Genomic DNA, 14,412 nt, shown 5'->3' on the forward strand with positions numbered 1-14,412 from the left:
ATTCAAGGAGTAGCTTTATCGACTTCATCTACTGCTACGGTAAGGAGCCACTATGGTACTTGGTAAATTGTCATGAACAATAAGGGTATATATTAGCACTTGAGATTACTAGTTATTTACCGTGTCTGGCTCAGTGTTTTTTTTTAAAATTGGAAAACTTATTATGCTCTATTGAAATTCTGATATTGGGGTCCATTTCGATTCTAGTTACGTTTTTGGCAGTTTGGACACTGGAAAGTTTGCACTACTGGTTAGCCAAACAAACGTAAATAAAAAAATAAAATAACTACGCGATTCGACGTGTTCCAACGCTCATGCCAGAAAAGCATCGGTTTCTAAGCTCGTCTTTGACGTTGAAATCATGAGGACCTTTACTTTTCTTCATACGAGTCATTATAGACATGAGCGATATCGTTGCTCAGAACGTCTATGGAAAAAGTTCATATTATTTCGATAGATACCATATATTAAACTTTTCAAAAGGGTGACGTCCCATTCTACAAGCCGAGTCTACAAATAAGAATCACCTAAATGTAAAAAAGGTTATTTGTAGGTTTTTGTCTTCGCAACATTTTCATCAAATGATGAAATTACTCGACTCGTCGAGGGTTGCTGACCTTATACTGGAGTACGATCGTCCCTCTGAGACTACACCCTAGCCCTCCCCCTCCCCCAGAGTATTTACTAAATACAGCCTATTTTCTTTGCGTACTTTGCTTCGCAAATTCTAGTTTATTTCCTATTGAAAACGAAATTGTTATAATAGCTGTTCTCCAAAATTCGAAAGCTTCATACAGATTTAAGCTATTTAAAGTAATAAGTGAAAAAAGTATGAATACTCGAGGGGGCGTCCTTGCTCGAACGAACTGTCGAATTAAGCCACTAAAGTCACATAAAAGCAAACAGGGCACAAACATGTTTTTCATTGATGGTATTCTTTACTATGCTGACGCTTCAATGAAGAAAGTGATTAAGTACTCAGTTGATGACCAGGATATCCTCGCAACACTCTATACAAAAAGTAAGCAAACAAGAGTTGCTAGAAGGATTATCTCATCACTGTCGATACTCATGTTTGAATGCATCGGCTTTAGGTTTCAATGTTTTGGTAGATGTCTGCTACAGCTAAACTACTTCACAGTTTATGCGAGAGACATTAGTTGATATATCATTTTTAACATTATGTCCAAAACAAATCTGTGAAACCCTGCCCAATATCGATAAAAAGCTTCGTACAAGGTACCGATTGAACGATTTGAATTTGTATCTATGATGCCAATTCACCTGACCAAATGATGGCCACGCGTGGCGCCAGCGATCCGCAAAATTTTCCCGGAAGCGAAAACAGCGTTAACTAAAAATGGCAGTGTTTTAAAGGCCTGTTCTTGCCTTGCGATAGGTTTTGAATCGTGTGCCATTTGCAATAACTAGCTCAAAGGGCAGGTTCTATCTGCTCTGTATACGAATCATTTTGATTAAACTGTTTGGGCATGTTATTTAGCATGAAATTAGTGATATCATTTGAAGGTATATTAACGCCTCACAAATGGTGGTATTCTAAGAGGCGTATAAAACATTAAGGGCTTGTTAGCATGGATAGTAATAATCAGATTGTCTAATTCAGGAACTTAGAACATTACATGATTTGAGGCTGTGTAGCGAGCTCACGAGACTAACGTGTTGTGGTGTGATCGAAAAGATGTTATAGAGCTTTCAACTATAAAGTTCAACAAAGTACGCCTCTTCTCGAAGAATAATATTAGAGCAACGACGGGTATTTTGATCAAGACCTATTGTGCAGCTACAAGCCCACAGGCAACGTGAGCTAGCCCTGTATGGCCTTTTACATTGAATTACCAAGCATAGCCATTAGCAGCACAAATGCGTCCTCTTAATATTTGTTGTTAGAAATCGCTTTCGTTAAAAAGATAACTCAGTTTATAGTGCTAACTGAATAGATACTTATGCTTTTTCTGTTTATTAAAAATTCAAACGCAGAACGCTCAGCGTTTATGTTTCCGCTCTTCAAAAGATCCAAACTACCTTCAGAGTTCGTACTTCAAAGCAGTGTGCTCATTAGCGACGGGCTGCAGATCAGGGTAAGGATATGGATATATTTTTTTAAGCACGCTACCGTGTTTTTTCTTTTTTTACAATAGATGAATTCAAGTAAATAAGCGGTTTATCTTATTTGGTTTATTTCGTTTCTATTATCAAACAGATATAGCAGTCGAGAAAGGTTCTTAATATATATGTTATATTTGACGTTATAAGAGGATTCCTTTTTCGCCGCTGCCGGAAAAACCTCACTCGTCGCATTCTCGATTTTTTTTTCGTGTTGTCTTCTTGTTCGGTTGGCAACAATTGGACCGGTTGTCGAATGCAGGTTGTGGACCTTGATAATAATGCGGAGCTTGATGTGTGCTCTTTGGAAGATATTGGACTCAAAGGAACTGTTGGGGCTGCCACAACACACAACAGTGGCCGTTTATTCTTCTCCGTTATTCAATCTGGTATCAGCTAACTGCGATTCGGTATTATCACAAATCAAGATATTTACTTTAATAAGTGCAGTACGTACATTATTGCACGGTAGCTGCCGTATATGTATTAGATAAGATAGCTGCAATATCAGTCGAAGATGCTATACAAAAGTAGCTGGAGTTATTATTACAGTTAACTGTCGTCGACTTTTGTTTCTACGTTTCATTCAATATATAGCACAAAAGACGCCACAGAGGACATTATATGGAATCTGTAGTTTACATAGACATCTACTCCGCAAATCCTGATACAGTTAAAACGGCTGGTCTTCTTGTGGACAGACTGCCCTGCCTTGTAAATTCTACCGAGTGTTTATATCTGGTTAGAATAATTTCGAATAAACTGTCGTTGGGCATTGATTCAGAGGTAGGCTAAACAGAATAGATGATAAATCAACTAAGCTTGATGATCTAATTATGTTGAAAATTGCGATTTCAAAGCTACCAGCGTAGTTTTCTGTGTAAAAAGTATCGATTATTATTCACATGTTGCCTTGTTTCTTTGAAACTACTCATTAAAGGCTATAAATGAAAAAATGTAGTCATTATAGATCAGGCTATTATATTATGTAGGTCTGCGTTAAGGGGTTTGCAGTAAGTAAGATAATAGCACGTTTCAGTACTAATATATGCTATGAAATAAAGTGAAAGACAGCTACATTTACGATAACGGCAGTTGGCTTTTTTCAATTGTATCGTATATAGAAAACAACCGAGTGATGGAACAATGCGGCGGTACATTTTGTTGCATGACGACTGCTGGAAGTATCTTCAAACTATACGATGGGATCTGTCTGTCGGATGGCATGTGTTTCAACAAGGTAAATACGTCGTTGCATTGTCATAGCTGCATCGTGCAGTATATATGTACGCCCGATATGTGCATACACGCTTGCCACACGTTCGCAGACATGTGAAACGGAGCTAAAATGAACGTAAAATTTAATTAGTGTATCTTTTAAAATGTCTAGCTCATGTGGTGAGAATACTTGTGTGTATTCGAACCCAATGTCTAGTTCATCAGCGTTGACAGTACATCATAGTTATTCATTGGCCAAGTAAAAGCATCATAAGAACTCCATTTGACCCGTCATGCAACGCTCCACAATCATGGTTATTTTTACATAATTTCTGATCGGACGACCAGTCACGTTCATCTTGCTTCTTTAACCTACGTGTATCAGGTAGCGTCCTTTATGATAACAGGTGTTAGTTCCACCTCTAATTTAGATATGTGCATCTATTGAGGTCCAGTATTTATTTTAAATGTAACTTTTATATGCAACTGCAGAGGGGAAACTGTCTCTAACAGGAAAGTGGTATTTACTGCAGAAGACGTACATTTGGCTGCACGAAGCTATTTTTTAAATATAAGAGGAGATTCCAAAAAATAGCTTGGATGTGAGCTCTAAAATGATATTTAATTATGTAGTGATTTACTGAAAAAATCCAGCAGTAGATTTATAACAGCAATCATCACTGGCAGAAATTCGTTGAACGATGTCAAATACGGAGTACTACTATTCAAGAATCTCTTTTATTTAAAGGATTATTCGCGCCTGTTTGCATTCGACCTGATGAGGAAGCGTCTAGTCTATTTCAGCTTGGATCAAATTAATATTACCTCTCCCGTAAGTAACACTTGTTTCTTCTTGGGTACTTAGCACGGAGCGACAGGGACCGTTGCATTACATGGACCAAGGTAAATTAAAAAAAAAGAAACACTCGAGTGAAAGTGCGACTAATTGTTCGGGAAATAGATAATGTATATTAATAGACTTAATTCTACAGCAAATATATAGCGATTTGGAAATGCAGAATAGGCTGTTTAGAGATATCCAGGTTATTTAAATATCCAAGCTAGATGTTAAAGGATTAGCTGATAAAAAATATGTAACTGAAAAACATATTTGGCCCCAATAATATCCCATTTAGTCGACGCACACGAATTTCGAAAGGGCCATTTTCAAAGACGATCGTCATCTTTGAGGAAACCATAAAATCAATTGACAGAATCTCCTGTGATGTTCAGTTCATAGAATGTTTGAATATTCGCGCTTCGTTTAAAACAATTAAACCAAAAAGGCTAAATATTTGTAGCTTTCGGAACGTTCTTTTTCTCTGAATGTGCTGACCCCTATAAAACGAAAATTCTACTGCCTGGTGCTCGTTCACTCGGCACAAATGAACATTTTTTTTTTGGGATTGTACACTGCTTAGGATAGGTGCGTGGTGATCCTGACGAGAAGAATACCCTAAATAAAAGATGTCATCCATGGGAAGCTTTACGATCTCAGGTCGGTCATATTCATCACTTGTTCAGTGCTCGAGGCCGGTGCTCAAGAAGGTCTTTTTATCAGCGCGTCTGTATCCTGAATATGTCAGCATTAAAACATAGACGACTTTGATTTGTTGTTCCCGTAATGAAACTAGACGCTGCGGTGCCCATCGTACCAATTAACTGGACTATTGGCATTTTTCAATACGAGTTTATGCATCGTTAGTCTGATCCAGTTGTTATCGTTTCTTTTTAAGGTGCTGATCTAGAAACTAGAAAATGGTGCCGTCGATACTCTTGTTGCTGTAAAATGTTTTACGGAGCTGTATGTGCACATAAGTAATTCTCAGATCGATAGATACAAACACGTATGTAGTGGACAAATTGTGGGGCAATCGACTCAGATGTTCGGGCGGGGCAGTGCAATCCAAGCGCATCATTTGGCTATTAAGCTGACGGTAAAGATATTACTAAACATAATAGGATAATGGATGGAGCCATATACGTTCATATGTGAAAAATCCATTACCAGCTGAACACTAGTTAATCGTACTTGCGATCATTGCAGATTGGTTACTAAACAATTGTAAGTATGCCTGTTATTAGAATATGCCAGTAGCATTTTAGAGCGGCTATAGGGAACAGCTAAGGTGATGGTTGAGCGGGCATTGATTGCTCTATTGCAGAGGGGCGAAGCGACTAGTAGCGTAGAACTGGTTGTTTAAAAGGGCATTTATCTGAATGAAGGAGCTGCCCTATCTTATCATGAATGTCTTCAGAAAAGCGAGGCAGCGGACCAGCACCACATGCTTGACGGATGTATTTGATGCTGGCTTGGTAAACTTGCGCGAAATAAATATCTACTCTTATCTTATTTTTTTACATATCAAGTCTTTCTTTTGCTGGCAGAGCACGTTCATCAACTGGGAGACGAGCCCACTTGTGGAAAATAGCCAGGTGAGAGGTATGGCCGTGGACAAAAATGACCATTTGTGGGTGTGCTGCTCTGGAGAAGGCAAGGTAATCGAGGTGGACATTGAGTCAAAAACCATCCTCAGAGATCTTCTCATGCCAAAAGCAAAGGAGGTGCGTTTATTTCATATCAATATGACTTCGGACATATCGGGTGGTAATATGTTACAATAAACCTAACGATACGAATATCTTCTAAAATTTTTCCATGAAAAATGTTTTTTTTTGTTTCGTTTTTCTGTCATAAAGAGACACCTCGTTCGAAGTGACTCAGACTATCAAAAATCACCGGTGTAGCCTTTAATAGCGGTTTTAGTACACCCGAAAACCTATATCCTACCATAAAAAAGAATAAGTAAATATCACACCAGCTGCTGGCATCGGTGGTACATGACCTTTTGCCATTTCTGGTTTGTCCGGTCCCTGCAGCTGGCTTAGTCCCTCGATAGTTTGTGTTCAATGTAATGAAAAAGCCATGCCCTTATTGCATTATTTTCTGCCTAATATTTTTTTTATCGCCTATAGACCTATGACATCATATACGACTTATCAAAAACGCAACATATTTTTCATAATAGCTGGCAGTTCTTTGCAACTTGAAGATCGAAGAAACGTTAAACGTTGTAAATGGCTTTATTATTTCCCTATGCTATCAACCTTTTTAAGTACTTGAAAAGTACCGTGTACTTTTCAAGAAAGTGTCCAGCTTTTGACGAGTTTTTTTTTTAAAGAAATCTTTTAGCTTTTGTGTTATTTGCTGTGGTTTTCTAATGGCGAGATATTGGTTACTTAACATTTTGCCACGGAAGGCTTTTGAATTCCGACGTGTACAGTCGCTTATCATTAGTTTGTGGTCACCGGCTTCCAGCTGAGCAAACAACTTCGCATAATTTCGAATATTTCAAATAGAGAGTGCATGTACCGTTAAGTAATGAAGTCGACGATGATTCTTTTTCGAAGTAGCAGCATATAAAGTCTGTTGCATAAAAATGTTTAATAGTTATCAACGAAAACTGGCCCCGGTCTTATTACTAATTTAAATCAATTTGTGTAGAGTTGAAGAAATCAAAGGACCTGTTTATTGCTGAAAGCTCCATTAAAAACTTATTGCTTTTACTTGTTGCCTTATTGCTTGTATTTATTAGCTGCTTAACAGAAGTGTACCTTTTTCCAGATACATGTTCAAAAGCTTTTTGGACAAAATGTCCATATTACTTACTAAAATACACTTGCGTATCGCATTCCTTATTGCCTTAACGTATCGCCTTACAAGTGTCGAGAGAATAGTTCTTAGTTCGTGTGAATCCTAGATTTCAGCGTTTTTTTTTTTAATGTTGCGTAAAAGTAAAGGTAACGTTTAACAAGAACTTAGAGAGAACTTAAAGAGTTAGATACTTAAAGTTTCAACGTTCAATTACAATATTCCCGCAGAGTATGAACATAAGAGTTTCCAATGTTATCTCGCCCTTCCTAAATATAAACTAAAATCTTGTTTATATTGGTATACTTTCAATGTTGTGCAGGAAATTTCCCTCTCTCTCTCTCTCTCTCTCTCTCTCTCTCTCTTTCTATATATATATATATATATATATATATATATATAAGCCAAATAACGCCCAGTAAAAAAATCTCACCTGGTTGTGTGGAGGACATCTTTCATAACGTTTAGAGCAAAGTTTCTATGCTTATAGTAGAGAAATGGATTTCGTATGAAAGGGCGTTGCTTTGCGTGAATCGCTCACCTACGACACATCGTTGAACGAGAACCTATTCTATCTTTGAGCATTGTTAAAGTGCGGCACACCTATGCGCATTGTAGCAACGTCGCTTGTCTTCATTTCAGTTAAGTTCTGTTTGCTTCGGTGGAACTGATTACCGGGAGCTGTTCGTTGCGTCGTCATACGTCGGACTCACACAAGACGAGCTCACCAGACAAGTGAACGCGGGACATATTTTTGCCGTTAAAGGATACAGTAATTTACAAGGAAGAAAACCAACACCTATTTTACTTAATCTTAATGGCGGCAAAAGCAATAAAAGTGCAGGAACCAGTATGAAATACAGTTAACGACCAGGAGCAGCATCGATCGAATAGCGCGCGCAGTATTTGAAAAATTTCTCTTGTGCACGTCGCCGCGCCGATTTATCGAACAGCGTTGTACGAAACACCAGCGGCAGCACCAGCGACGTGGTTATAATTCCTACAATCAGAAGCATTTCCAATGAATATGACCCATCGCCCGGATTAACACTCAGTGGCGGATAAGTAGAAATTTAACCTTTACTTTCAGCGTTACTGAAAGCAGTCAGAGTATTACATCAAAAGTAATAAAAATCAGTCGGAGCAGTTGGGCTAGTATCACTTTTACAGCATACAGGTATAGGCATAAGAGCATGACATATGGAAAAAAAGGCGAGATAGATAGTTTCAATCCTCCATTGTATCTTGTTCAAACATCGTCCTACATATATTGTATACCTATGTGTGGCATATGTCACATTGCAAAGCTTCAACCGCTAACCCGTTGACGAGGCCATCGTGTGAATGGCAAATTTTATAATTTGATAAACGTAAGTGCAGCTTATATCTGTGTTAGAAATTAAAATACATTAATTATCCAATTGAAAATGCATAAGACATCCCAAATATTATTTATTTTCATAGTAGACGCTGTGTGTAGTGAATGTATTGTCTTCCTTTCTTATCAAAAAGCGGGTTCTATAGTTTATCACTGTTGAAGCCTACAATTTGGTTGCCGTACTATTTGAAAATATGTAAAAGAGCTTCTAAAATAAGTGATTAATCTATGAATATCTACTAATAGATAGAATTCAGAACTCTCTCAACTGTCCCATTTGACAATAAATTTGAAAATAAAAAATCTGCACAACGTCTAGGTCTGTATTGTCAGAAGCAATGACCACAAGCATTATATTTTACCATCAGCTGAACGATTTTTTTTTCTTTTTTGCCAACGAAAACAAACAATCGAGTGCCAAATCAAGTCCCGTGCTTAGTGAACTATAGTTTGAAGGAGTGATAGAATAAAGCTTGTTGTTAAAATCGATTCATATCCCGCTACTTGATGTTGCATTAGTTTTTTGTCCAACACGGAAGCTTGTCGTAGCGCATTCTTTGCATGCTTCTATAATTCACTTGAGAACAGAATTCTATAATAAACTGAGAACAATTAGAAATTCAAACGCAACGTTCATACGTACATTCATCAGAATTTATGCCACGTAGATGGATAAAGCTTGGGGTTTTAGACCAGAAAATAGTCCGCCTCGGAAATGGCTGAAATAAAGCCCGCTGCGGTCATCCGCAACATCGCTCTGCAGGCTGATACAGGCGCGTTGGAACAACTACGCTGGGAGCATGGCTGCAACTTCCTTCAATACCAATAAAGTAGAAATGAAAATTTGCAGAATGACGTTTGATTTGGCATGCAATACAGAATTAGGAAAAACGTTACAGCATATCATAGAACAAGACGTGTCCTACGCTTCTGTGAGTGTATGCAATCCAGTAAAAGTCTTTGTCAAGACTATATATTCGACGATATATTATTAAATCAAAACCATTATATTTATTACCTAGGTATTAAATAGAGTTACATTATACAACACCCCCTATAGAAGATTCTACACTGACAAAGCCTGAATAGAAGCCGGTGTACCGCTACGGCGTTTAACTATACTTCAACAACGAAATGCGTAACAACAAAGTTACGTTACCTTTTGAATCCCTGCGACAACTAACATAGAATAGATACTTTAAAGTCAGCTATTCATGTTAGGTATCATGGTTGAAGTTCTTCAATTTGTAATCTCCTCTTCACATGTTACTAAAATGTGTTGAGATGTACATATAAGCTAGTAGGTTCCTCGAGACAAGCAGGAAGCCAGCTACTTCCATAATAATTGCCTCGTACCTCTGTGCGAATGTCAAACACCCACGGATAATTCTTTTTTTCGTAACGGTAACGTATTTGCCTACTGATCTTAGGGACACGTTATGATCTGGATTCGAACGTGAGCATAGACAGACAGATTTCGTTTGAGTCAGCCAAGCGTATCATGAAATGCCTAACAGCAGTACCAAATGCGAAACTCGAAACAGAGAGGTAAGATGAAACTAATAAAATTGTACATTTTTGAATAATTATCTGAATTTTTCGGAAGACTGTTAAATAACTTGTAAAATAAGTATATTTGTGTAGCGGTACCCTTTGTTGTTCCTGCTCAGGCATGAAGTCTATCTGAAAAAAATGTATTACTTTTTTAGGTGAAACATACGCAAAAGCAGAAATCAAACCATATATGGATGCCAAAAGCTATCGAATGAATATCGCCGCTCGCTATTTTTTCGCGGCCTTATCGTTGCCACGAAAATTATTTTCAATTGGAAAATTTTTTTTCTTTTGCAGTATTTAGTAACAATGTTAGCTTTTGCAATAACTAGCTTTAATGGACGAGTGAATACAAATTCGTACGCTGTTTACGAATATTCGGATTCGACGATTGGGTAATGTTTGTCCGAGCGAACGAAATTTTAGGTGTACAGCTACGCGAGTTGTCCTCGTGTGATGTATAGAGGAGAAGCCGTTCTTTTGGAAGGGTCATGGACGCCCAAGATGGGCAGCGCAGAACTCAGTCACTCTAAGAAACCACCCCGTATTATTAGCCTTTATTAGTAGACAAAATGAAAATCAGTCATCGTAAACATGAGACCGGACTTGTCTTTAAGATTGTTAACGTTAAAATATGATATCGTATACTTTGAAAAGAATATATACATAGCTCTCTTTTTCCATAACTGCCCTAATCCTAATATGACGACCAATTGATTTTGACATTTAAAATGTACATCATCTATCTATTTAGCTCTACAACTGCTTGCTGTAGTTGTCAACGTTATCGAGAATTTAATACTAAGTACTAAATTGTCACAAAAGGACTGAGGACATTTGTATTTGTGGGCTACGATTGTTGACAAGCGCAAATGATGCCTGAAAACGAAAAATGTATATCATCGACCTGTGACCCTCGAATGTGGTACGACCCCGCCGCTCAATTGTCTCAGTTGAACGAATTCGAACGGTATTGACGTTTGCTAGCAGGAGGATCCCAATCAACTGACACAGCCACACCATCCTATTACTATATAAACGTAAACTTGATATCGTTTAAAATTATTTCGCTTCCATAATTGCTTTGCACTCATATTACGAATACGCTGCGCCAATGGGAAAATGGGTCGACCCAATAGTCAACGTATTTAGATAGTTTAAAAACTCATAGACACGGGAACAGATACGCCGGTCGAGTGAAGTGGATCTTCCTTGGCCACAAAGATCTATCGGCTCTCTCTCTAGCTGTATTCAAGGGAAGCTGGCAAAATTGATTTTGCCTTTATACCGAAACATAACGATTTTTCGCAAGCTAGGCAATTACCGATTAAATTCATGTAGATTCCAGTACTTTAATAAGTAATGACGAGAACTATGGGGATCATGTTTAAAGGATGAACTGGGATCGACACGAAAATCTCGAAGTAAAAAAACCCATGTTTGAAAAAATATTGTCCTGCTTGAATATACTACCTACCCCAAGAACCTATTGTACATTAATAGTAAAGTACTCTACCGAACTGTAATGTTTCCGAATGATTCGGGTCGTTGTACTTCGTAATCGTGTCTGAACCATGCTCGTCGACGTTGAGATCTGCTCAGGTTATTACGGTGGCGACTTGGAACTTTTAGAATTTCAAGTCGATATGTCACATCTCCGCTTTTCAAATCAGTAGGAGTTCTCGTCAAGTACTTACTCTGAAATGTCTCTCTATCTCCGGACAACAGATTTCTGCCAATCACTTCATATCTGACGGTAAAAAGATTGTGGGTGGTATGTAAGATGTTCTGTGATCCTAGTATGGCCTGCTTCTTAACCTAAGCCTAATGACAGTATCAGAATATACTCGTGTGGTCTGTTACGTGTCGCGTAACCTCACTTAACGATTCTTATGAATGTAGAGTTCTAAGCATCAAGCGGTTGTCTGTCACACTCTTATTACCAAACTGCCCAGCCGTTTTGGTATCTGGCAAACGAGCTTTCGATCGAGTATGCCCTAAGTATTTCTAGCATTTTTCTAGAACGACGCAGTCCGTCAAAAAACCCACGGGCTATGAGAAACGCAGCACTTGAATGTGGCATAGTATCGAGATTAGTAAAACGACTCTGAGTGGACTGAATAAACGTGTTTGAAACGGGAGAGCAAGTTACCCTTTTGCCTTTAACTGGAATTCTCCTGCCTACTTCGTTGTTTGTAAGACGTTTTTGTACTTAAAAACTTTGTATTGCTGTTAGAATTTTTTCAAGCTACTTACTGAAGTTTGTTTCGCAAAATGAAACGCTTCTATGAAGCATCTGGTATATAGGACGAGGTCACGGCCTCGACCGATTTCAGTTGCAAAGGGGTGTCATGTCGTACTACGATTGTGGTCGTGGCTGGATTTGTGTGTCTCGTCAATCAGTGGGATGCTGCATTAGACGACGCAATACAATAGTTTACTTCCACAGCGTCAGTATCCTTTAGCGTCAATTAGGATTTAATTAAGGACTGATATTGCTGGTTAACCTCGTAAGCGTGTATATATCATCTTTGATTTAATGAAACGATTCACGTCTGTCTTTATATGATCAGAATCATATAAACAGCTTTTTTTTCTATTGCAACACGTATAGAGGTTTGAGCTATATGTGTATCGAATTAAATTAGACTTGAACTCTACAAACGTGAGAAGCGGTGATGAGAGGAGAGACCGTCTTGAAGAGACTGTCTGACCCTCACATCTCCTCTCATATAAAATGGACGGGAAACGGTATTGATGGATTATATACATGAGAACGCAGATCGACTATTTATTATTAATACGTTATTGAACGGCCAAACAGCCACAGAAATGCGAAGTCCGGAACTTTTTAGTGCCAACATTTTTTTGTTCAAACGTTTATTGTGGTAATAAATTAACTACTCTAGTGGATAAGTGGTTTCAAAAGAAGGTTTTTATAAATGGCCATAGAACATCACCTAGTGATAATTGTTATGTGAATCGAAGAACTAAACTGGTTGACTATAGGTTAGAATCAAGGTGCGATTAGTTATCACTCGACTGAAAACCTTGATACAATTTTATTTATGTATACTTATAAGTTAACATCAAGATTGCGACGACAAATTGGATCATCTTTAAGGGATACGAAATCAGAGCCTTTCCCGTAAACGCGCTGGATACGCTGTTTACAACAATTCTAATCAAATATTAGCCAACTTTAAGCCTACTTAGTTGAAGCCAAGTTACATTTACTTAGTTTATTATTTGCTGTCGATAGTACTGTTCTTGCGAATCGGTCAACGCGGTCGTATAACTATTATTATTATTATTGTGGGTCCTTTCATCGCAAACAAATTACTGCATTGTTTTAGATATCCCGTTACTTTGCCGGTTTTTTTCATTGTCCTGCGTTACGTTTGTCTCGCTCCGGCCAATCATGCTAACTCAGTATTATATATATATATATGTGTGTGTGTGTGTTTTGTTATGTATATATTAAACGTGACAACCGTTAATCTCGTTTTGGAAAGTAATCCTATATTTTATAACGGTGCATTTGTATCCTATAAAATAGAATTCACTTGGGTATTGGCATTGGAGTTTCACCAAATGAATTGTGGTGAGCCATGAAAGACTGAAAGGTTCCAGAGTCCTGTCTTAGAATTAGATCGACGGAAACAGCTCGTTGTAAACATTCGGTATGCGGCGAGGCTTGTACTACGAGAAAGACCTTGAGCCGTTAGTTCAAAATATTTTGAGAAGGACATTCGTTGCTCGAAAGTGTGTCCCATGGAAGATCTCCCGTGATCGTGAATAACGAAGGGTTCAGGGCTGTGGTGAGAGAGCCGACAGATCTCAAGGTGCTAGCACTCGGGCTTCATGAATGTAGATTTTTTTTTTTTTTTTTTACCTCAATGAAATCAATAAAATAAGGAAATTGGATAAACGAATGTCGAAGAAGGGTAAAACTTTTGTACCTAATTTTCACTCGGGACGAACAATTGATCAGTGGGTGGACACAACTGAAACGGCGAAACATCACTCTAAAGCAAATGTACAGTCGCGAAGACTTCCGCTGCCTGTCTAATGGCCTAATGCAGGAACTATCAAAATCAGTGGACACAGCAATAAACCATCCTTAACGCTCTACTTCACATCGTAAGAATAATGGCGGTTAAAATGCAAGAGTTACCATTAGAGGCACTCTGCCACCCACTATAGTCGTCAGACATTGCTTTGACAGACTACCATTTTTTTCAAAATATTGCCATCCTGGTTTTTGATGGAAAAGTTATAAAAAAAATTTGCATGATGTCTGTCGAATTTGGTTTTTACCGTCGGATTTCTATAGCAGCGGGACAATTAAGTTGCTGTCCAAACGGCAGAAGGTCTTAGATAGTAATGGTGCGTACGTCGGTTGGAAATAAGATAAATCTGTAAGAAGGTGTAGAGGTTGAAGTTCATTATGTCACGTTTTATATTAAACCACTTAAGGGTAGCT

General features: G+C 38.1%; 1 protein-coding gene across 2 annotated transcripts; it reads left to right on the forward strand.

Moving 5' to 3' along the window:
- Positions 1–750: 750 nt before the first annotated feature.
- LOC111252137 (regucalcin-like) lies at positions 751–8,875 on the forward strand. 2 transcript variants are annotated; one of them, XM_022809640.2, is made up of 7 exons: positions 751–1,021; positions 1,999–2,099; positions 2,387–2,513; positions 3,249–3,364; positions 4,091–4,174; positions 5,731–5,907; positions 7,637–8,875. In XM_022809640.2, exons 1-7 carry the CDS (start codon positions 832–834, stop codon positions 7,859–7,861), a joined length of 1,020 nt encoding a protein of 339 aa, XP_022665375.1. In that variant the 5' UTR covers positions 751–831; the 3' UTR covers positions 7,862–8,875. The 2 variants fall into 2 exon arrangements, with proteins under 2 accessions (XP_022665375.1, XP_022665383.1); XM_022809648.2 differs by lacking the exon at positions 751–1,021 and adding an exon at positions 1,135–1,239.
- The last annotated feature ends 5,537 nt before the right edge of the window (positions 8,876–14,412 follow it).

The sequence above is a fragment of the Varroa destructor genome, unplaced genomic scaffold (genome assembly GCF_002443255.2).
Source record: "Varroa destructor unplaced genomic scaffold, Vdes_3.0 BEIS01000001.1, whole genome shotgun sequence".
In the NCBI taxonomy this organism is placed as follows: Eukaryota; Metazoa; Arthropoda; class Arachnida; order Mesostigmata; family Varroidae; genus Varroa; species Varroa destructor.

What these genes read in the sequence shown, in the direction of transcription:
- LOC111252137 (XM_022809640.2), top strand. Translation starts at nt 832, where the DNA reads ATGAATACTCGAGGGGGCGTCCTTGCTCGAACGAACTGTCGAATTAAG. An exon ending in CGCAACACTCTATACAAAAA is followed by an intron (nt 1,022 to 1,998) that starts GTAAGCAAACAA and finishes ATTCAAACGCAG; the next exon opens with AACGCTCAGCGTTTATGTTT. An exon ending in CTTCTCCGTTATTCAATCTG is followed by an intron (nt 2,514 to 3,248) that starts GTATCAGCTAAC and finishes TATCGTATATAG; the next exon opens with AAAACAACCGAGTGATGGAA.